Below are 22252 nucleotides of genomic sequence, written 5' to 3' on the forward strand. Positions count from 1 at the left end.
GAACAATCGTCGCCCAATCAGATCCGCTGGGTTGGTTGTTTGTTTCCAGCGACAATCCTCGCTCATCAGCGTCGTTGTGCACTTTTTTGTTAACGATTATCGGCCGTTTCCAACGATAGGCTGCGTACACACATGCAGTAATTATCTCTGGACTTTGACAGATCAGAGCCACTTGGGACAAGTGCAGTTCTTACTGGTGTGTAATTCACTGCAGCACTGCTCCAGGCTACCTGACCTGAATAAAATGGCATTTGTGTGTGCGTATATGTATATTTGTGTGTATATACAGCGTGAAAATAAGTATTGAACAAGTCTTTCTTGCGTTTTTTTCAGTTACCTTTTATTTTTTTTATTTTTTTTTTTTTTGTAACAATAAGGTTGCAAAGGTTCTGAGAAGGCTCTTTGTGCTTTTACCCATCATGAGATGTTTCTTGTGCTTCTGACTTGCTTCTTTTATTATTAATGGCCAGGTCCTTCAGAGCCATCCTTAATTTCTGACCTGGACAAAAGGAGGAGTGCCCGGCCAAATGCCCTCACACGTTAAGTTGTGCTAGTATATATATTATTAGCATATGTCTGTGTAAGTGTGTGTGTGTATGTGTGTGTATATATATATATATATATATATATATATATATATATATATATTGTTGTGTGAAAAAGAAAGTACACCTTTTAGTTCTAAAGTTTTACATATCAGTCGCTGTGTAATTATTTCTTTAGGAGAAATATAGCAAACAGTGGAGAAGCTTTGTCTAAAAATTGAATATACCATATGATTTAGTAACCTTTAGCAGCAATGACCTTGAAGTAATCATTTTCTGTATGACTATCAATCTTGTACATAATTGCAAAGCAATTTTGGCTCACTTTTATTAACCTTACTTTGTTTGCAGACATTTGTTTATGTACAGCTCTCCTAAGGTCCTGCCACGGCATTGTGACTGGATTGAAGTCTGGACTTCTGGCCATTGTAACATCCTAACTACCGCTTTTTTTTTTTTTTTTTTTTTTTTTTTTTTCAGCCATTTAATCGTAGATTTGTTGGTAAGCTAGGTTGTCCTTGTCCATAACCCATTTTTTTTTCAGCTTTGTAATGCCGCAAAGCAGCAAAATACATCTAAATCAGTGTTTATGCTGATATACTGAGTTTGGTGTTGCTGTGTATTATAGTCAAATATCACCACTGTGTTTTTGTTGGTCCAAAGGACAACTGGTATGGTTTGTTCAACTGCAACTTTGCAAACCTAAGCCATGCTACCATGTTTTTTTGGGAAAAGATGCTTTCTCCTGGCAACCCTTTTAAAAAAGACATACTTGTTGAGTCTTTTCTTCTTTTCTTACTGTCATGAACTTTAACATTTAACATGCTAACCGTTAGGGCTATGGCCTTTGTCAGGTGATGCAGATGCACCCCGCAAGGGATGATAGACTGGTATTCCTAGTGGCTGGACTATTTTGCTGCAGGGAGAACACCAGGTCGCGGCCCCCAGGCTCTTCCCACCAAAGTCAAGTGGAACAGATGGCTCTGGTGTAAGGAGTAGGATGACGGCAAGAAGTAAGGTCTAGGCAGGCTGAAGTCAGGGCAGGCGGTAGCTCGTGTAGTCAAGGTCAGGTACAGGTCAGAGTCCAAACTGAGCAAGTTACAGGTAACAAGGCTGAGGATCCAGCAACCAGAGCCTTAAGTTGGAGAGGTAAAAATAGGGTTAGCAGCCAATAGCAGGACAAGGTTGGAACCAGGAACTACTCTGCCTATTCGCTGTTGTACATATTCTAAAATCTCCTTCAGCTGTGCACAGCTTCAGAGTAAGTACAGGGGATGATAAAAATGGCACATCTTTGCACAGGTAAATGGAGGCTGAGGATGCTGCAAGGGCAGATGATCTGCAGGCAGAGTAGTAACACTAGCTACGGCCTAGTCTGAGATTTACCTTTTAGACTTTTTGCAGTTTTTTTTCAATGTTTTCTGATTGTGAATACTTTTTTTTTCACTGAATTTCACCACTATTTTTCACATACTGCTTCTGCAGTTTGATTTGGTCTTTGTTAAATAAATAAATAACATGTCATGTGTTCTAATTCAGCTTAGGTTGTATTTACTTATTTTTAAGGCCTGTTCACCACCTGGGCAGTTAGCCTGAGCCTGGTTCGGGGTAAGAAAACTTGCTACAATCGTTTACCCCGAACCAGGCGCGGGCTAGCTAAAAATAGAAACAAGCGTTACAGTGCAATCTGATTGTCATACAACATTGTATGACAATTGGATTACAACTGAAAAAAAACACTTACCTTGTCCCCGGAGCTCCTCCAGAGAAGGAGGGGTGGGAAATTCAAATCACTTTGCATTGAACTCAATACCAAAAAGCTGTATTGAGTCCAATACAAAGAAATTTTTATTATATATTTTTTTTTTAATGTTTTATACATTTTTTTTTTTTTTTTTTTTATATATTAATAAATTTATTAAATTTTGGACATATTTTGGTGAGTTATGCCTAAGAATTATAGCCTACAATCTAAAATAAATTTCCATGCAAAAAAAAATTTTTTTTTTCCTTTTTGCATGGAAGTACAGAAAGAATTAGAACACCCGGCGTTCGTGTACGTGTCCCTCAGCGATTTCTGATGATGTCAGTACATACGCCTGTCAACGGGGGTCGTAGCAGGAAATTCGAATATTTTGTATTGGATTCAATACAAAGTCCTGTATCCAATCCAATCCAAAATAACACAAAATATATTTATGTGGTTTTGTCTATAGGTATGTGACGTTGGACACTAGGGAGGTGTTTTAGAAAAATATATTACTATACAGTATACCGAATTATTGCATTTTCAGTATTTTTTATTTATTTATGCATTTTTGTTTAAGCTGATTTTTGTGTTTTTTATTTAATTTTAATATTAAAGGTAATATTTTTTTTACATGATTGTGTGTTTCATACACATGTATTTCATGTGTTGTAATACACAAGTTTATTATTTAGTATAAACACAGAAATGGCTGTTGGGGGTTCCATAAAGTAAAATGACAGAGTTTCTTATATAAACATTTATGCACAAATATAAAGACTTAAAAAGAACATCTCTCATACTTGTATGTTGTCAAGTGCCATTCATATGCTTTGCCAAAATTGACTTTTTCTTGCAGCTTAAAATTAACTAAAGACAGATTCATTCCTCCAGTTTAATTAGTCCAGCTTCAGATGTAATACAGATTAGTAAATAAAAAATAAGCTGTAATGTTATACCATATTCAAATAATCAAATTGTTCAAACACCATATAAACATAAAATTGAATGAGTATTCATGCAAGAAATATTTTTTTTCAATATACTCATATCTGAGATCCTTTTATATGGGGCATATTTTCCAAAAAATAGTTCAGTGTTCTGAGACCCTATAAATATTACAACCAAAATCTTTGCCATGTATTGGGCAGTTTGTTAATATGGGCATGTAAATGTAATACATTTAATGCTGAAAAGACAGGCAATGTAATTTCAAAGTAAATAAAACAATACAAGTATATATGATGCAATACTGGTACATCCTCAGATGGTAACGGTTGAGAAAGGGTCTAGACAGACTTTAATATGGTCAGTTAATGTTCTGATAGCAGTCTCTAATTCTTTGGTAATTAAAGCAAAAGCTATTGGTGTAGGATATGAAATGGCTGTAGATGCAATCTGGTATTTACATTGGGGCCCCAGTCACGACAACACAAACCCTGGCATGTTTCAATTCATGGATGATCTTCCTTGTAGAGCATGGTTTGGACCACATAAATTAATAGGATGACATTCGTTTTTAGTGGCATCCCAACAAACCCAAATGTCCCAGCAACCCACTTGTCCACCTAATTATTCTAGGGGTGCTGCCTCTTCACTACATATATATTTTCAAAATCTAGGTGAGCATTTGAAAATGTACTATGTCGCAAATGTTCTTACCCTGCACACTATAGCTCCAATTTATTAGGTCTCTTCAAGACTGGAAAATATATACTTTTATGGGAGAACCTGGGTGACCCCGCAAACCTGAAATGGGTCTGGTCCACGATTTGAAACATTTGCCAACTAATTGCATATTATTTTAAGAAATCTGTTCCAGGTTAAGAAATTACCCAGGTTCTCCCATGACAGGCTATCTTCCTCCATCTTGGAGAGATTTAATAAATCAGGCCCTATGTGCACTAAGCAACATCTTCAACCATGTTTACCTGTCTACTAATTTTTCACCACATTTATTGTATGAGCATGACATACATTGATGTAAGTGAGATTTACTAAGATTTACTTTTTGGGGGTTTTGTTTGTTCGGTTCCAAAAGCACTTATTCTACAATTTTTTTTTTTTACTGTATTAACATACTGTTGTATTTATGTCTTAGGTTTATAAACCACTACAGAATGAAAAAAAATATGCTTTTAGTTTTGCCATGCAAACATTGAAAGGGTATAATGTGCTCTGTGTTTTAAAGTGGTCTCCAAAAATTCTGCATAAAACATTTGCCTTGCAAAATGATAAACTGTTTCAGTATCTGCCTGAGGCCACTCTGCTGCTCAAGAATGATCTTTTTTTTTTTGATAGAGAGGATAAGAAGAGAAAGTCAGTAGTGAAACTTCATCATTAAAAAGCCTGGAGAAACAAAATTTTGGCAGTAAAACGTTAGTTCAACATCTAAAGGATATCTGATGACAAGCAATTAACATGTGCTGAAATAAACTCCAGTTACTGATACAAAAGCTGCAAAAAAGATTTTCTGCACATTGTAACCCTCTTAAAGGACTTCTTAAAGTGCATGCAAACACTAATTTACTTTTACTTTTTCACTCCTTTCTTCTGCTTAATAAACCATTGGAAATGGTAAGTTATATTTAAAAAGTCCAAAAAGTGAATGAAAATAGGACAAAAAATATTCCGAGCTGGACCTTTTGTCTTAACACAACTTATTCCAAGTACAAGGATGACTGGTGACTCCCATTATAGCTAACTTGTACTTGGAGAAAGTGGAGAAGAGAACCCTAAGCTCTTTCAGGGGAATAACGCCAAGTAATTGATGTTGGTCAATGACAATTTTTGGACTGCATGTTACATGCCAAGAAGAGAGGTGATTTAGAAATTGACTTACTTGACTTAATTGACTAAATTGAAAGTTTACTTGAAACCTACTCACTCACACAGACCAGTCCCTTTTTATTGATTCCCACCACCCACTTAAACATAAACTGCAAAATCGAGCTGAGATGGTAACAACCAACAGCGAGTCCAAAGACAAAGAATGCAGACAAATCAAAAATGCTTTAAAATGTTGTGGCTACCCAGACTGGCCTTTTGTTAAACATCCACTAAGTCAAGCAAAAATTCAGGACCATCAAACAGAAATGACAGGCAGAAAACATGGAGTAATACAATATCCCATATGTAGCTGGAGTGCCAGAAAAACTGATAAGGATTTTAATAAATTTCACATCCTATTTTCTTTTGAGCCTATTGACAATAAACTGACAGTAGCTTGTACATGCAAAGGACTCAACACCCAAACATAAGCAAGTAAGCTGGTATATGCAGTGTAGTGTAATAAGAAATGCAAATACCTGTGTGTTATATAAAGACAAAACAATCTCTCAACAAACAACCCAACATAGGAGGGCAAATGCTACAAGACAAGATTAATCAGTATTCCGACATCTGAAGGAAAAGGGATGTTCTTCCAGGACAATGAGGTACATATTTTAGACAGAAATGACAACTGGCCATTTATGTAAAAATTAAAACTATCGCGGGGGCCTTCAACACCCATCTGTCTTCCACCTTCAATGCCATTTTACCATTTCTTCCACATGGCTTTGAAAACATTTCACACATGAAGCAATTTAATTTGAAGGTTTGCCAAATATGCAGGCTTTCTGACATCAAAAATGAAATGATGTAATTAGAGAAGGGTGGTTCAACAAATGTCACACCTCCTGATCCTGGAAAATCAACATCTGCAGTGACCCAATACATGGAGATTGGATTAAGGTGTTAGTGCTGTGTGGATACATATGTGAAACTTTGCCCATTATAGAGTGGTTCATTTATCATCTTCATTACTGCAGGGATATGAAGATAATGAATGTGATGCCTTACCCTGGAGTAAGGTCACCACTGTTTTCTCTGCAACATTCATAACCACTATCTTTGAGGACACATGTTCTCAAGTCCCTCTTATGTTTAAAGACAGTATTCCTGTCTCTCAGGAAATCTAGACAAATAGTTTCATAGAATCATAGTGAATCATAGAAAACAAGAGCTGATGATGTACGGAAGCTGTGTGGTGACGCACAGCATTTATTAAGTCCAGGGAAGCAGCAAGTGTTGACGAGGACAGCTTTAACATTACTGACCCAATTGTGCCAGTATAACGATTAGGCATCTGTTTTTGCTGAAGGGATGTTGGGGTACTGATGGTGGCACTATTGTATTACTGAAAAACAGGTATTAGTAAAAAGAAGGCAGACAAGCAGCACTTTTTTCAAGTGATACATTCTAGGTCAGGCCCAGACAGCAATGATGTTGATCTGGAAAAGACATGGGAAATAGGTGAGAGTGATGGGCATGGCAGTGGTGGAGATAGAGGTACTGTGCAGCAAAGCCAAAATAAATAAATAAATAAAGTTTTCACATAAAGTTTGCCTAAGGAAGCTGCTGATACCTCGTATTCTTGCTCAGCTCTGAGAGCATTAGCTTTTAAGGGTTTTGTTCTGTGGCTGTCCCCTAGGTGGGCATTTTTTATGCCCGCTTCTAACAATTCCTCTGTGTGCAGCATATTTAAACACAGGATAAGCTGTGGGTGAGCAAGTACACATTAATAACATCTCCTCTTGTCCATCACATGAATAAGCAGCATATTCATCACAAACACTGCCCATCAAATCTTATCTCCTTCTAATCCTCCTTCCAGTACTCAAAAAGTTGAAAAATCAAATGTTGGTGCTGCTACTCCTTATGCTTGTACTGCTACTTGTGCTGTTGTTGACTGGGGGTAATCATTGGGGCAGGAATTTTGTGCTACAAATGTACAGAAAGGGCCATCTTCAACTCCACCTCACACAGTCCTTTCTTTTTCTTTCGTTTTCTTCTTCATCTTGTAGTTTTCAGTCATTCATTGTAGAATGTTTGGTCAGGAAACAGAAGTATGGTCCCTGCCATGCTCTGCCAAGTGAATGCCCTTCTGGCCAAGTCACTTGAGACACAGTTCCTGCTGTACAAGTTGGTGGAATTTAGTATCTTTAATAAAAAACAAAAAACAAAAAAAACCTATGGAGTGTGTACAGCCCTGTTGGAATATGCCAAACTGCCATATTTTATATTCAAATTAAGCTGTCTTTGTACTCTATTATCACATAGTCCGTAATACTTCCCTGAAATTTTTATTGTGTCCAGGCCCATGTGATGGCAGATACCTGGAGCATTGGCAGGGGCAATATATATCCATTAGAGCCCACAGGGTGAATGTTTGGAATGAAAACTGAGGGGTCTAATATCATTTAGTAGAATGGTTAAAATGCAAGCTAAGTTGTTTTTTGCCATGCAAATATAACTTAAGCATGGACTCTCTCTCACTTCCTCCAAATTAGCAATGCCGTCTCTAAGTATGGGACCAATATGGTGGCTGTGCTGTGCCTGGTCAAATTCCCTCATGTTCTTTCCTTTGTGCATGTGCTGAATCTGGTGGTGAACAGATTTCTAAAACCATGCCTTTGATTGCAAGATGTCTTGGCCATGGCCAGAAATGCCGCATCTACCTTAGCAAATCCTATACAGGTAGTCCCTGAGTTAAGGACATCCAACATACAGATGACTTCTAGATACGAATGGGGCTTCCCTGCTTGTTCGTGTGCAGGACACAGGTTTGACAGGCCTGACTTACATACAAATTCAACTTAAGAACAAACCTACAGTCCCTATTTCGTATGTAACTCGGGGACTACCTGTACTGCAAATATCCTTTTAGGGCTTTGCAGAGACAGTATGGTCTCCTTTTCCAAAAAATGATACCTTGTGGTGTTTTGTCTGACTGCTTGTACAGCAAAGGAAAGCAATAATTATTTGATGCACCACAGGGCAGAAGGAGGTAGAAAATATAGAAGCCTATTATTCAAAATAACTGCCAGGCAACTCACATTCTGACAGAGAGGACAGCAATGGCAATACCCCCTTTTGTATACCATATTGGGTTTTGTTAGGGATAAATTACTGGTATCCACCCTTGCTTTTTTTAAAAAAAATCTTTATACAAAGAAGGGTAAACAACATCGACAACAATTTGCAGTTTTGTACATTAAAATGAAAATAAATCTAAAAAACAAAAAGTCAGCAGGAGGTAGAGGTTTTTGGCATGGGATATGCAAAATCTCTTTTGTATATATTGCGTATCTCTCGCATATAAACATTCTTTATTTAAAAAAATAAAAAGGTTATTAGCAAATCATTGTGATAAGTATAGCCTAAGAAAGTAAGAAACCCCAATGGGGCAAAAACAACGGACCATATGCCAGGCTTAAACGTTATGCACAAACCAATATTCTGTCTAACTTGTTTACAACCTTTGCTTTGCAATGGCTTTTTGGGTAGGGGTTGTTTGGTTATCCTTCATACTATCTGGCCTCTCCTAGCTAATACCTATCTTGGGGGGCCTTTTATTGGTGCTGCCCCCCCTACTTGTCTACCCTTCGTCTCTTCCATCTAAAAGTTTTGACCTTTTTAGATGCTCCAGAATGAAGGAAGGCATCCAAGGTGACCATAGGTCTATCAAGGTGCAAATGCATTGGAATTATGAATCATTTGTAAGAGGGGAAAGAATGGTGTATCATCCCCCCTTGTTCCTGGCTGCTGTGGACACTGCCTAATGAAATATAACTTTTATTCACAGCAAACGCAAAGTCATGTGCACATATGCCAGGACCTTTCTTCAAGGGATAGATGTAAAAAAAAGTGGTAAATCTGAGAACGAGTGTGAGGTCAGGTTTTAAAGGGTAGTGAAAATCTTGCATCCAGACTGTTCATATTTTATATTCCAAGATGAACCCAGCTAGAAGGGTCACTGGAGTACAGTATATACATTCTGTGTGAGATTTAAAAGTGTTGGTGGCTGTTCGCCAGGGAAAGCTGGCGGTTCGCCTGGGAAAGCATGGTGCTGGATCCTTGAGACAGTAAATGTAAAAATAGGATAGTGAATATTATTTGTGCTAATTATCATACCCTGTTATTTTGCTCATAGGCTTGATAGTTTCTTCCTAAAAACCAGTTATTTGACAAAACGAGGAAAAAATCATTTTCGTTCAGTTCATTTTACACTAAAATATATTGATCCAATAGACTTTTCATATAAAATAAGATATTGTTACCTAGCTAAATCTCGTTTAAGGGTTCTGTTGGAGATTATTGGGGATCTTTTTCTGATCTAGACTACTAAAAGTATAAGGACAGCATCTGAAGTTTAGGGCTTCTTTTTATATGTCAACCTTAAGAGGCAACCTTTTTTTTTTTTTAGAAACAGACATTTGAAGGTGTAACACGAAATGCTACAGTAATTTTGAGGAGCAAGTTGGGTAACTGTGGTATACTATGTCACTCACCCCCTTTACCCCTCTCTCCCTCTCACTCTCCCTGTCTCTATATTAAACCTATATACTGAAGGGTGTTTTGTTCAGGAGAAAGTGCACTACAATGCAGAATTGATGTTGCAGCTTCTTTTTTATGCACAAAACAGATTTAGGCCTAGGGTTAGAATTAGGAATAAATTTAATGTGTTTTTCTAAAAATATAAAACAGAATTATCGTAGTAGAAGGTATTTGCATGGTTTAAAAAAACAAAACAAAAACACAGAAGACTGAGAATATGGCAGCCTTGTTTAGTAAAAGTCAAATAAATTTTCATTTTTTATCTTGTTCAGCAGAGGTTGCATATAGGCTCACTACACAAGTGATTTTGTTGCTGCAACTAATCGCTACTATGTTGCTGCTACAAAGTCACCTGTGTAGTTTAGCCCTAGTAAAGGAAACCGTGACCTTTAGAAAATGTTTACATGAATTGTCTGATGGGAGACTTTTTTTAGATAACTATGCATCAAATACTTCAGGAAAAGATAAGCTTATGATTTTCTTGAGGACTGGATACCATATTAACTGCCATGTGCACTTAATATGTTATGATTTACTTCAAAAGTGGGCACAATGCAATGCTACAGGACAAAATTAAAACCATGAAGTTAGAGCATTGTTTAATACTAGAGAAACTGCAAAGTTCCAGATCCTAAATCATCATGCCCTTTGTTTAAGCAAACGAGGGTATTCCACTAGGCAGTTTTATCATTTTTGCTGTATTAATCTTTATCTGTGTATTGATATATTGGTTTCCTGGATCGCGGTATTGCGTCGTCTGGGAATCCTCCTGTGTCCCAGCGCGGAGGAAGCATTGGGCACTGGCATCTTCTTTTCCCTTCTTCCGCCTTCTGCCTAGGTCACCTGCTCTCGCAATGTGCAGACACGAGATTGGGTAATGTAGCCTGGGGTAAATGGGGGGGAAAAAGAATGCCAAATGTTTGCGTGTATTTGTGGACTGAAAATGGCATGTGCATGACTGAATACAAAAATCAGTCATGATTCTACATCAGTTATTTATACCATAGTTTACTTTTAAAGTGTTGTGAGCTTTATATATCTTTGTTTGTTCTTACCTATTTTTCACATTTGTAGTATGTGAGTACAGATCATTCTTCAAGTTTTTTAAGCATTATAATTGTAGTTGAAAAAATTTAGTTATATGCCTTATTACATTTTTTTAATAACATTATATTTTGGAACCCATTCCAAAATCAGTTCCCTGCATTACACTTAGTACTGTATGTAGAACAATTTTTCTGTAGCTGAAGTACATTTCGAGCTATAAAAGTTTGTAGTCAACATCAACAAAGAATTTTATTAACTTTTTTCTCCAAATAAAAAATGTCAAGCATATCCACTTATCTATTTGCTTTAAAAATAATTTGAATTCCATGTTCCTCACCGAGTACATACTGCTGGACAACCAAACAAATAAAAAAATACCATTTTCTGAAGTGTAAGTTGTGCTTGGTTTATAATGTTTTTCATGCATGCAAGCTATTTGGAAAATTTCTATCATAAAAATCTGTAATGTATGCAAAAAGAAAAAAAAGCTTTTAGAGAGAGAAGAATCTAAATACTGAGGTAGAACTTGTAGCTTGGCAAAACTTGGCAAGGCGGGAAAATAAATTAGACCTTTTGTTGTTACTAATTTGGGTTCTTCCATGAATTTTTTGCATTTGTAATAAACAAACTGTGTTCTTTATCATTTGCATTTTCAGCTGTTTTGAATTTAAATACCTCCCAAATTTTGAGACAAAAAGCTAGCTTAGATCTGTCAGTTATATATATATTTTTTTACTTTATTAGTTCTAGGAGATGATAGAGTTTACAAATGTGTAAAGTGCATTACATCTAGAGTTTTGCTGTCCATGTTTACATTTCATTGCTTTGCAATCCACTTTTTGTTTAAAATGTTAACACATATACAAGTCTTAGTGTAATTTATTGGAACAAGTGTGCTTAAGCATAATTTTTTTGAATGTTTAAAGCATTTGACAAACTAGGACCATACATCATGCACCTAACATTTATTGTTGTATAGTTTCAAGATTCAAGTTTGGTGTGCAAATAACCTCCCCAGTGGTAGGTTAATTGCACATAGTGTGACTTGGGGTAAAAAAAAAGATGCAGAAAGCGGTAACCCCGGGTCACACTCTTCGCGATCCCCGTCCTCTCACATCCTCCAGCTGGCGTCCTCTGTATCTTATAAACCAGGAGTTCCTGGTGACATTGGTGCGTGTGGCCATTGCGTCGGGCGCCCAGTGGGAATTTCGAATCTATTTGTTTTGCATTCAATAAAAAATAACTATTGAATGCAATGCAGTGGATTATTTTGCAGTATAATATAATAGTATAATATTAATGTAAAACAAACATTTTTTTAAAATTTATTTAACCCCCCCTATTGGTATTCCCGAGTGTGACTCAGGGTGGATTTTACCTGCAAAAATCCCAGTCACACTCGGGGGAGGAAAAACAATTAAACTCCTACCTGCACCCTGTGATCCAGCGGCGTCCCCAGCGATCCCGGGCAGTCTTCTGCATCACTTCTTCCAGGTGATGGGTGAATCGTCAGTACGTTCGGGGGATGTGGCCGAGCAGGAAATTTAAAAGCAGATTACAGTATTTTGTGCTTTTAAATGCTTGAATACTGTGAAATACAATAAATACTAAATGTGCAAGTACATCTTTTGTGCATAAATCATAATTTTCCAGTGCCCTGATTTACATTTTGGATTCAGTGTTTTTGATTTGAAAACATTTTTAAATGTTCACATTGATTGTTGTTATAATATTTCATTGTTTTTTATAATTAATATTTATAGTTGTTTAATATAATTAGTGTTTCAAACTTTATCATACCCGGCAGTTATTCCTAAGAATTACAGGCCCACGATATTAAACAACAAATTACCATGCAAAAAATTGTAACGCTTTTTGCATAGAAATACTGACATTACTAGAACGCTAGGGGGGTTAACTTATTATTTTGACATGATTTTGTGTTCCAAACTTTATTATACTCATACTATATTATACTGTAAAATAAATTTTCATGAAAAACTATGTACCGCTTTTAGACATAAATCCGGACAGAAATGAACCGCCCAGGATGTTAAATCTATTTACATAATTCACAATTGTTTGTTAAAGTGTGTTCAAGGAGATGAACTCTGCTAGTAGTTTTTTTTAAGACAATAAATTAGGTGTTGTGCTTCATTTAAAAAAAATTCTGTATGTTTATTTTAGGCAGTTCCAGTTCTTTGGCAGCCAATCTAAAATGCACTTGGGCCCGTTAGCCCCATAACTGTAGTATACATATTTGTGGCCTTCATCTTCATCCTTGTGGTTGTCATCTAAGATACCTTTGTATTTTGTGGATATTCTTAGATTGTCAGACAGACCAGTTTGTTGGCTCCCCAATTCTCCTGGGTTCCCCTCCTCCCTTGTACTTGTGGTCCTGAATCCCTTGCTTCATGTGACAAGTTGATGGGATAGATGAGAATTTGTGATACTTGAATATTGCTGCAGGGAAACAAATTGCCGCTGGTTTCACCTCAGTAGCAATGTCTGAGATGCCACAGTCCCACACATCACCCATCCAACACTTTGCCTAGAAACACATGTGCCCTCTTTACCACTGTGTTAGAGTATTCATACGTTAAATATGTCATAAACAATAAAAACTGTTCATTTTTTGTTCAGTAAACATGCTTCTGTTTGTTTGTAAAGTCCTGGGTATAAATCCTATGCAGTTTTACTTAATTATCTTTGTTTACTTCTCTTTGGAATTCAATTAGAATGTGAATATTGGGTACACTTAAGACCCCCATTCTGTACCGGGTTGTCTTGGATAAGGCTTGTATTTATAAATGTACGTTACCATTGCAGATTTGTAAGATGTGGACCATTTATATAGTTATTTATTTTTTGATCATGAAACTACAGGAAAAATAATAAATGGTCATAATCACTTGTGTGCATACACTGGTGGTGGTAGTGGTAAAAATGTCCATTTATCTTGGCAAAAAGCCTCCTGGTCCTGGAGACCTTCGCTATTAAGTCCTAGTCCACTTTATGCTTAGCTTCTGGACTGACAAATACAAATTTTCCTCAAATATTTTCTGACAATATGCTACATTCACCTTGCAATCAATTTTAAGTTAATCCTATGTGTCGCTGTTGCTCACACCCCCCGAAAATAGCCGAGATCATCAACATGCATCATGCTAGTGATGATGTTCTCTTCACAGGCCTTGTTGTCTTCTAAAAATAGAGTTTATGGTTGTGACCATCTCATCGCTCTAAACAATTTTGGCTAACATTTTACAAATTCTTCCAAGGACTTATAAACCTATGAGCACAAATGTATGAGCAAAAACACTAGCATCAAATGTTCAATGTATATAACTAAGGCCACGATATGTAACTCACCAGTTATAAGGTTGTCCACCAAAGTTGTTGGCATGCAGAAAATTCCCACAAGCAAGTCACTGACTGCAAGGTTCAGAATGAACATGTTGGTAACTGTACGCATCTGACGATTCTTTAGTACAATGAAGCACACCAACATGTTGCCGATCATACACATAAGAAAGATGAAAGTATAGGCTAAGATAAACATGGCAGCTATTGATGAAGAGTGCTGGTAGTAGAAGGAGAATGTTAGGTTATCTCTGGAAACATGAGTCTTATTACCAAATCCAAGAGAACTGATGTTGAAAGGTGGCACAACAGGTCCTGAAAAAAAAAAAGAATAATAAATTAGTATTTTGACGTCTTAAGGTTTAGTAGTGATCAAAATCTTTTTTTAATGTTAGCTAATAACAATCATGCTTTTATCTTCAATGACATTTTAGAAGTGCCCAAACCTTTTGTTTCACATGAAAAACCAGAGGAATGTCTTTTGTTATGTTTTTTTATCCTGTAGATGCTCTAAATATCATTGTTCTTTTTTCTTTTGCTCAAAGACTGGGATAAGTCTGCATTTTTTATTTCCTTAAAAAGATGTCTTTAGGAGAAAATCAGCTTTTTGTATAGGTGCCACTTGATAGGGTCAATACTTTTTTTTTTTTTTTCTGTATGGAAGTATGTTTCTGTACATTCTTTGGTTAGAAAGGGAACTTCTGCACTTGTTTATACTACTATTCTTTTCCTTCATTACATTTTTTCTGTTATTTGGAATCAGCGGATCAGTTTGGTACAACCTTCCAACCTGTATCTTGCATGCCTATACTTGTGCTATTCTATGTACAATAATAGAGAGCATTGTTCAAAAGTGTGTTTTTAAAGGTTTTTTGTGATGATGAAGTTGCCTTGCAATAATGAAAGCACTTTGTTGATCTGGCTTTCCTCACCTTTTTGATAAAGCAGTGTATGCACTGTGAAATCCATTGAGATTGAGACTTTCTCTTGTCAATATTTTTACACCAGTCAATACATTGGGAGCCATGCGAATGCAATTGGGGATCAAACACTTATTATCTGGCAAATTGTCTTTGTGTTCAATATTATGATATTCTAATATTTATAGATGTCTTTTGTATGCTGGTGTTGTTCTATATCAAAATAGTGCAATTAAAATTTATCTATGATTTTTTTTCAATAGGAGTATTTGTAAAATTCCACAAAATAAATCTAAGATTCATTAGTAATAGCATATCATATTACCATATTCCTGTTCCAGCAAATCAAAACTGAATAATGCTATCATATGTTGTTTTGCTGGTTAAAAAAAATTACTTAAGAAAAACAAATTGGAGGAACTGTTTGTTCCAGAGCTGTTAACAAACATTGTTGATGCAAGAAATACCCATTCGCAAACATTACTAAAAATTGATGTACATATTTTTTTTATTATTTATTTACTTGTATTTATATACCATTGACATATTATGTAGTGCTTTGCAAAGTCCATGGTCATATCACTAACTCTCATGTCCTTACCATAGACATATGTCATTAGCACGGTCTAAGCCAACAAATCTAACTGCATGCTTTTGGGAAATTGGGGTAGCTGGAGTGCTGTACCTGTAAACATTAAAAAATGCTGCAGTGTTTAGAGGAGCTCTCACCAGGGTTAGGGGTAGTTTTTTTTTACTGTAGTTTTGTAGTATTCATGATAAAGGCACATGAAAAGTTCATTCATAGACTTGGTAAAAAAAACACATAATGGCAAATCCGTAAAGGTTCAAGCCAACTGCAGATTTGAGGTCCTTTGAACTCCATATTTCTGGGGTTCATTCTTCCCTCAAGTTTATAACCCCTATTATAGCAGTTCCTATTTTACCACTGCCAAGGAACCATGGTGCTATATATTATCTATGGACTTTAATATCGAATAAAAGCTGTATAAAGCTGTACAATTATTTTGGATAGTGGTAGACTGTTTATTGAAGAAGGATTATTTCATGCCCCTTTCTTCTCTGCAGCAGTTTCATCCTAGAGGTCTTATTGCCATGCCTGCACATTTAATTTTAGACTGCAGGGTTCAATTCACTTTCTGATTCACAGAAGAATGGAGAGAATAATTAGTCTTTAAAAAATATTCACATGCTTTCAAATCTGTCAATCTGGACAGTGAGAATATGTTTCTCCCTTGGAACAATTTGTCTACAATAATGATCTTTTTACCAGCACCAAGGAATCCTCATTTTTTCATTGTCCACAGCAAACATTCACATTTGCATTTGTTTTGATGTAAAAGATTCTGTCACACTGTGCTTTACTGAAAGACCTAAACAATATTTGTTCTCAAGCTCTATGCAGAACTCTGCCCTCTGACATAAACATGTTTAAATTGGCACTAATGAAGTCCACTTGTCAAGCCTGGGGATAAAGTTTGGCTTAAGTCCTTAAGGTGCTCCCATGATGTCTGTTCCACATTACATTGGGCCATATGTGATAACTGATAAGATCTGTCAAGTTTGCTACAAACTCCATCTGTCTTTGCATCTCAAATGACAAATTCCTTTTTTTAGTTTTACTGCTCAGATCTGTCATTCTGAATAGATTTTCCATCATTACACTCAGCTTCTCATTCTATAAGTCTTTTAAAGAATACAAAGTCCACTAAATTCTTGGCTCTTGTGAAAAATGTAAATACAGGTAGTCCCCGTTTAAGGACATCTGACATAAGGACAACTCCTAGTTACGAACAGGGCTTCCCTGCTCGCTGTGTGCAGAACAGAGGCTGGAGGGAGGGGGGTTGCATGACTTGCAGATGAAATCTTTTGCTAAAAACAATTGCTCCAGAAGTTAATGAATGTCTAGGCTCCATAATAATTTTTTTTTTTTTTTGCTTTGTTTGAGATTAACTCACAGTGAGGATTTTATACAGTAACTGACACCATGCTGCCTAATATGTTGAGACAAACATCTGTTTTAATTGCATTTATTAAAAAAATGTACCTGTTCTGACTGGCATACAAATTCAACTTAAGAACAAACCTACAGTTCCTATCTCGTATGTAACCCAGGGACTACCTGTAATATGTTAAGAAGTGTCCTGAAGAAAGATCTTAGGTTTCTGCATTGAACGTATCATGTGCACCGCTAAAAAAAATCCTTTTTTTTTTTTTTTTTTTTTTTTTTTTTTTATTATTATTATAAACTAGAACCCAGATGTGTGGGGAAACTCTGAAAAATAAAAGAAGGGGGATGCTATGTACTGCTACCAGGATCCAGTATTTAGTCTGTTGTTGGCACTTCAGGTGGTTTCTAGAGCAACCTGACCAAATAGGAGTACTGATCTGTTTTTTTTTTTTTTGTTTCCCCTTCACAGCGGCTACATCACCTGATCTCGCACTGCGCAGGTGCAAGATCAGGTGACAAAAAACAAAAAAAAAGCCAATCTCACTGTGCATGCGTGAGATGTTGGCACGTGCAGAAGGAGCAGCCAGATTTAGATATCCCGGGAGGCTATGGGCTCCCATTAAGTCTTGATCACCAAGGGTGTTGCAAAAAAACAAACAAAAAAAAGCATTTTTACCTTACATAGAAAGGTTGTCTTACCCTTCTATGTAAACGTAAAAGTGTTGAGTTTAGGTACGGTAAACACTATAAAACACAGACCGCAATAAAAACTTGGCAGAAGCTCTAATGCCTCCCCAATCTATCCAAAGGAAACATTTGGCTGTATTTAGGCTTTTTATTTAGTAAGCTTGATTATGTATAAAGAATGTGTAAAAATTATTGAATGTTTAGTCAGACTTGATTGGTCTATTTTTGATGTATGTGTTTGTCCAGAGACACAACCCGCCCACCGCCCTGTGCCTGTCTCCAATACGAGAGACAGGGTCTATCTCCTGACCATGCTGGGGGCGCACTGGCCAGAGCCACAGACCAACAAAATTTTTGAGGTTGGCAACCGCTGTTGTAAAGAATACATATTTTCCTAGTGTGAACGTTGGAAAAACGTATTCATGTGAACTCAATACTAGTCTAACCTATTTTAAGACTACTTATGTAGCATGATTTTTTCCAACATTGCTGGGATTTTGCAAGACCTGGTGTACCTTTGGACGCAGAAAGGAAGATAGTAATGTGACATCCTAACAAATAGTTGTTAAAGCAATGCTTTGCTGGCAATGAGAGGTACATAGTTAATTAGAACCTTAGCTTACTTCCTCTATACATGGTATACATATTCTGCTTTCTCTGTACCCACAAAATATGCATTAATTAGTGAGTCTCAAGCAAGAGTTTCAAAGACCCATTTAAATTATTTCTCACTCTTCTATTAAACATCTATGTCTGCACACAGAATGCAGTATGTAAAGCACAAGCCAGATGATCGCAGTTATCAAGAGTTTGTAACATACAGTCTGTCACACAATGTGCAGGCGCCAGAAAATTGCTGTATACAGCTCAGCATAGAGATTGAACACATTTGGAGGATAAAACATGTAGACTAGCAGCGGCTAATAAATTATATCACAGGAAAAGGTATGTACCCTACAGCAAACAGAACAGAGTATATAAATTAAGAGTATGTGCATTATATTATGATAACCATTCCAAAATTTCCCAAGCCTCAGATACAGAGTAGCACAGAGCTAAATCAGGATTTGTTGCAGACTAGGTCAATTTGTTGAAAACAAAATACTTTCAAAGCTGATAACTGGGATCTGAGCTTTTACTGACAGCTTAGTTCCCATCTAGCAATCAAAGCCCAGTCATCTATGACATAGTAATTGCATGCTAGCTGAAAATTGATAAATTCACAAGCTTTAGGTTGCAGATGCAACATTTTTACATTTATGTGTATCTTTCGCACTATAAAAAAAAATCTGGAGTGAAGTTTCCAAACCAGTGTACCAAAAAAACCCTACATTTTCTTACTATAATATTTAGATAGGAAAACTAGTCCACAGCATTAAAGTATATCTAAAGCAGTGGTCGCCAACCTTTTCAGTCCCGCAGACTACTAAAATTACTGGCTCCGGACCGCACATGTGCGGGGGGGCTGGGTGTCACGCAAAGAGAAAGAAACCTCCCCCATAGTGACATCATAAAGCCAGAACCCCGCGCACACTCCCATCGCAGGCTTAGACCTGCGAATGGGCAGGTTGTGTTCCCTGAGCCTGGGATCTGTATGGAGGACATGGTGCGCGGCTGTGGCAGGTTGGCCCCCCCAGCCGGGTCCTTCTCCTGACTCCGCTTGGGGGTGCAGAGCCGCAGACCACCAAAATTTTCTCACCCCAACCACCAGTTGGTGTCCGCTGATCTAAAGGTTCAAGTGTGACAGGTCTCAAATCCAGTTGCTATATGCAAAAGCCTAGAGTCCATAAATTAGGATATATATACCAGTGGCATACTTGTGTATCCCTATAGACTTTTATAGGCCTATGACCTGAGGCCTTAGGAGAAAGCACCTTATAAGTCTAAAGGGCTGTAAGGAAGATCTTTCAGCTGACCAACCTAGCCGCATGTCTGCAGTCTCTGAACACATCCTTTACCATGTCTATGTATTCTAACTATCTTATGTAGCCTTATTATGGCTTTTGTCTATGACAGTGTCAGCTGCCATTTTGAAACATGGAAGGGGTGGTTGAGAAATTCCAATGTACGAACTGTAAAAATCGGTGTATACATTTTGGGAGAAAGAACAGTGCAGACCTGGCTACCAGCTTACCTTTGTATCTGAAACCTTGGACAAAACTGGTGGTATGGGGAAGAATCACTGTTTTGACTGGGTGTAAGTTTTAAATTTAGCTACTAAAAGCCAAAAAAAGTTCCTTTTTGTGATATTATATAAATGGCAAATATTTGAAAGAGGAGACTAACTGCTCACTAACCAAAAAAAAGTACTTGCCAAAAAAATGTATCTTGGGATAGTACGTAAAACCTTTTTTTTACAAACTCATCAAATATGTCAGAGGTACATTTGAAATCCATTCAAAGACACTACTGGTGTAAATAATCACATGCTCCACTGTTAGGAGTCATGGCTTGCAAAAGCACTGCACATTCTAGCTTCAGTGATTTTACTGTTTATTAGAAAGGAATAGACAAACATAATTACCTGCTCTCAGGTGCTTAATTTCAACCACAATGTGTCCAGGAGTGGTGAGGAGGAGGTTTTAAGGTAAATTTATAAGCTTTTGCTGAACACACTAACATTTTATTCCATGTTGCAAAGTTTTATGGGCTAATTGCAGTCCTTCAGAACAATAATTCACTTACATAATATTGAGGACCCTTTAGAATACTTTTTTGGCAATTTTCTAATAAATTATTTTATTAAGTCTCATTTTTTTATTGATTTGCACTGATAATGTTCACCACAGCATTTTAATTCTAGTAAGGAGGTAGGCTTAGAACAGCATCACAGACAGAAATAAAAAGCTTTTTAGTAAAGTAAGGGAACACAAAAACCCTAGTGGGCTATTTAAGACTCTTTGTATCCCTGTTAGGGATAACAAAGCCCATAATAGAAAAACAAAAAATACTGCCCCTATTCAACCTTGTTCCACATTATTCAAAACAATAACAAAAAAGTGAAAACTGCAGAAAAATCCAAAATCATTTTGCGTCTATAAACACATTTTCCAAGTCATAATAAATAAAATATTTCCAACTCCACAGCAAAAGATTGATGCTTTTGAAGCAAAACGGAGAACCTAAGAGCAAGAACGTTATGCCATGAGCGTTTAAAAGGATTTTTAAGAAGCTCTCAGACTTGGGAGGAATACACTGAATACCATATTTTTTTATTTATTTTTTTAGAATAATGTGTTCATTTGTGGAAAGGTGGTCTTAATTTATTACAAAGATCAAAGTAAATTTAGATAGCTATGTGTGTCACTATCCCTGTTGGCAGAAAGTGGACCTGTATTTGTTGTCCATTTTTAAATACTTTTAAACATTTTCATTTATACATGGTTCTAAAGTCTTCTTTTCACCGCCATATGTGATATAGAGGTCTAGTAAACAACTGGTTGAACTGAAAAAAGCTGAAAGTAATTTTAAATGTACCGTAGCCCATATCAACTGGAAGTGCTAATACTTTTTGTCCTCAAAATTTATTACTGCAGCAGTGTGTATGCTTTATGCAAACACAAGCCTTACTTTTGTATTCGGCTGTAAATCAAATAACTCACAAGTGCATTGGGGCTGATTTATTAAAGCTCTTCAAGGCTGGAGAGGATACACTTTCATTAGTGAACCTGAGGGATCCAATAACCCTGGAACGGATTTTTCAAAGACATTTGCTATTTAGTAACAAATATTTTGCATTCTAGACCAGATCCATTCCAGATTTGTTGTATCACCCAGCTTCACTGATGAAAGTCTATCCTCTACAGCTTTGGAGAGCATTTTTAAGTCAGACCCGTTTGGCCAGTATCTATCCAATAATAACTATAAAAACTATCTTTATATATCTTTTTACTATGCCAGCTTTAAGGAAGGACCTGCTCAGAGATCAGTTTAGATATACTGGTTCGGACCATGATTTAAGTGCTTGTTTGGGCCTGTGCAATCTTTGTAAGTACAATATATGCATTTTCATATTTATTTAAAAAATAGTGTGATTTGCACTTTTTGCTTCACCTGTGTTTTGCTTAGCTTGTTACAACACAGACGGCTTACAATGTTATCTCACAAATTCCAAGGGAAAAAAGGCCAGCATTGCTTGAAAGTTTGTTGGTTTATGAGGACATTGTTTTACAAAATACTAAAACCCTGTGACTGAAATATGTTCATTAGTGCTTCTACTGAGGGTTTGGGGTTTGGTTCTAGGCATTTCACTATTTCTTGCTTGCTTTTTCTTCTCTCGAATGACTATTACTATATTGACTATTGAATCTCATCTCATATTTTCTTTTTTTTATTAGTTTTGCTCATTTCAAAGAAAAGGGAGAAGAATGTTAGGGATTTCAAAAGGCATTGACCCTGAATCTCTATCTAGTTTCTCCCTTTTGCCTATAGTTCTTTATGCAAGCACCTTATTAATATATTTATACTATTCCTACTAAAAATTTCCCACTTACCTATATTAAATCTCCCCTATTCAAAACCTTTTTGTGCATACTTATTCCCCTTACCTTATCATTTCTGTAACTCATTTCTTCTATTTTATTCATAAACTTTA

At 36.5% G+C, this 22252-nt stretch overlaps 1 protein-coding gene and 1 long non-coding RNA gene across 2 annotated transcripts in view; one reads left to right on the plus strand and one right to left on the minus strand.

Annotated features, from left to right (window-relative positions):
* NPFFR1 (neuropeptide FF receptor 1) overlaps positions 1-22252 on the minus strand; it is an 81994-nt gene that overhangs the window by 34020 nt on the left and 25722 nt on the right. Inside the window, exon 2 of the mRNA XM_072424469.1 lies at positions 14092-14397. Within this exon, the coding sequence (XP_072280570.1) occupies positions 14092-14397 (306 nt within the window). The remainder of the gene's footprint in view (positions 1-14091; positions 14398-22252) is intronic.
* The window catches only part of LOC140339669 (uncharacterized), a 152507-nt gene that overhangs the window by 13411 nt on the left and 116844 nt on the right, over positions 1-22252 (plus strand). The window lies entirely within an intron of this gene.

Source organism: Pyxicephalus adspersus, chromosome 10 (genome assembly GCF_032062135.1).
Source record: "Pyxicephalus adspersus chromosome 10, UCB_Pads_2.0, whole genome shotgun sequence".
NCBI classification, from domain to species: domain Eukaryota; kingdom Metazoa; phylum Chordata; class Amphibia; order Anura; family Pyxicephalidae; genus Pyxicephalus; species Pyxicephalus adspersus.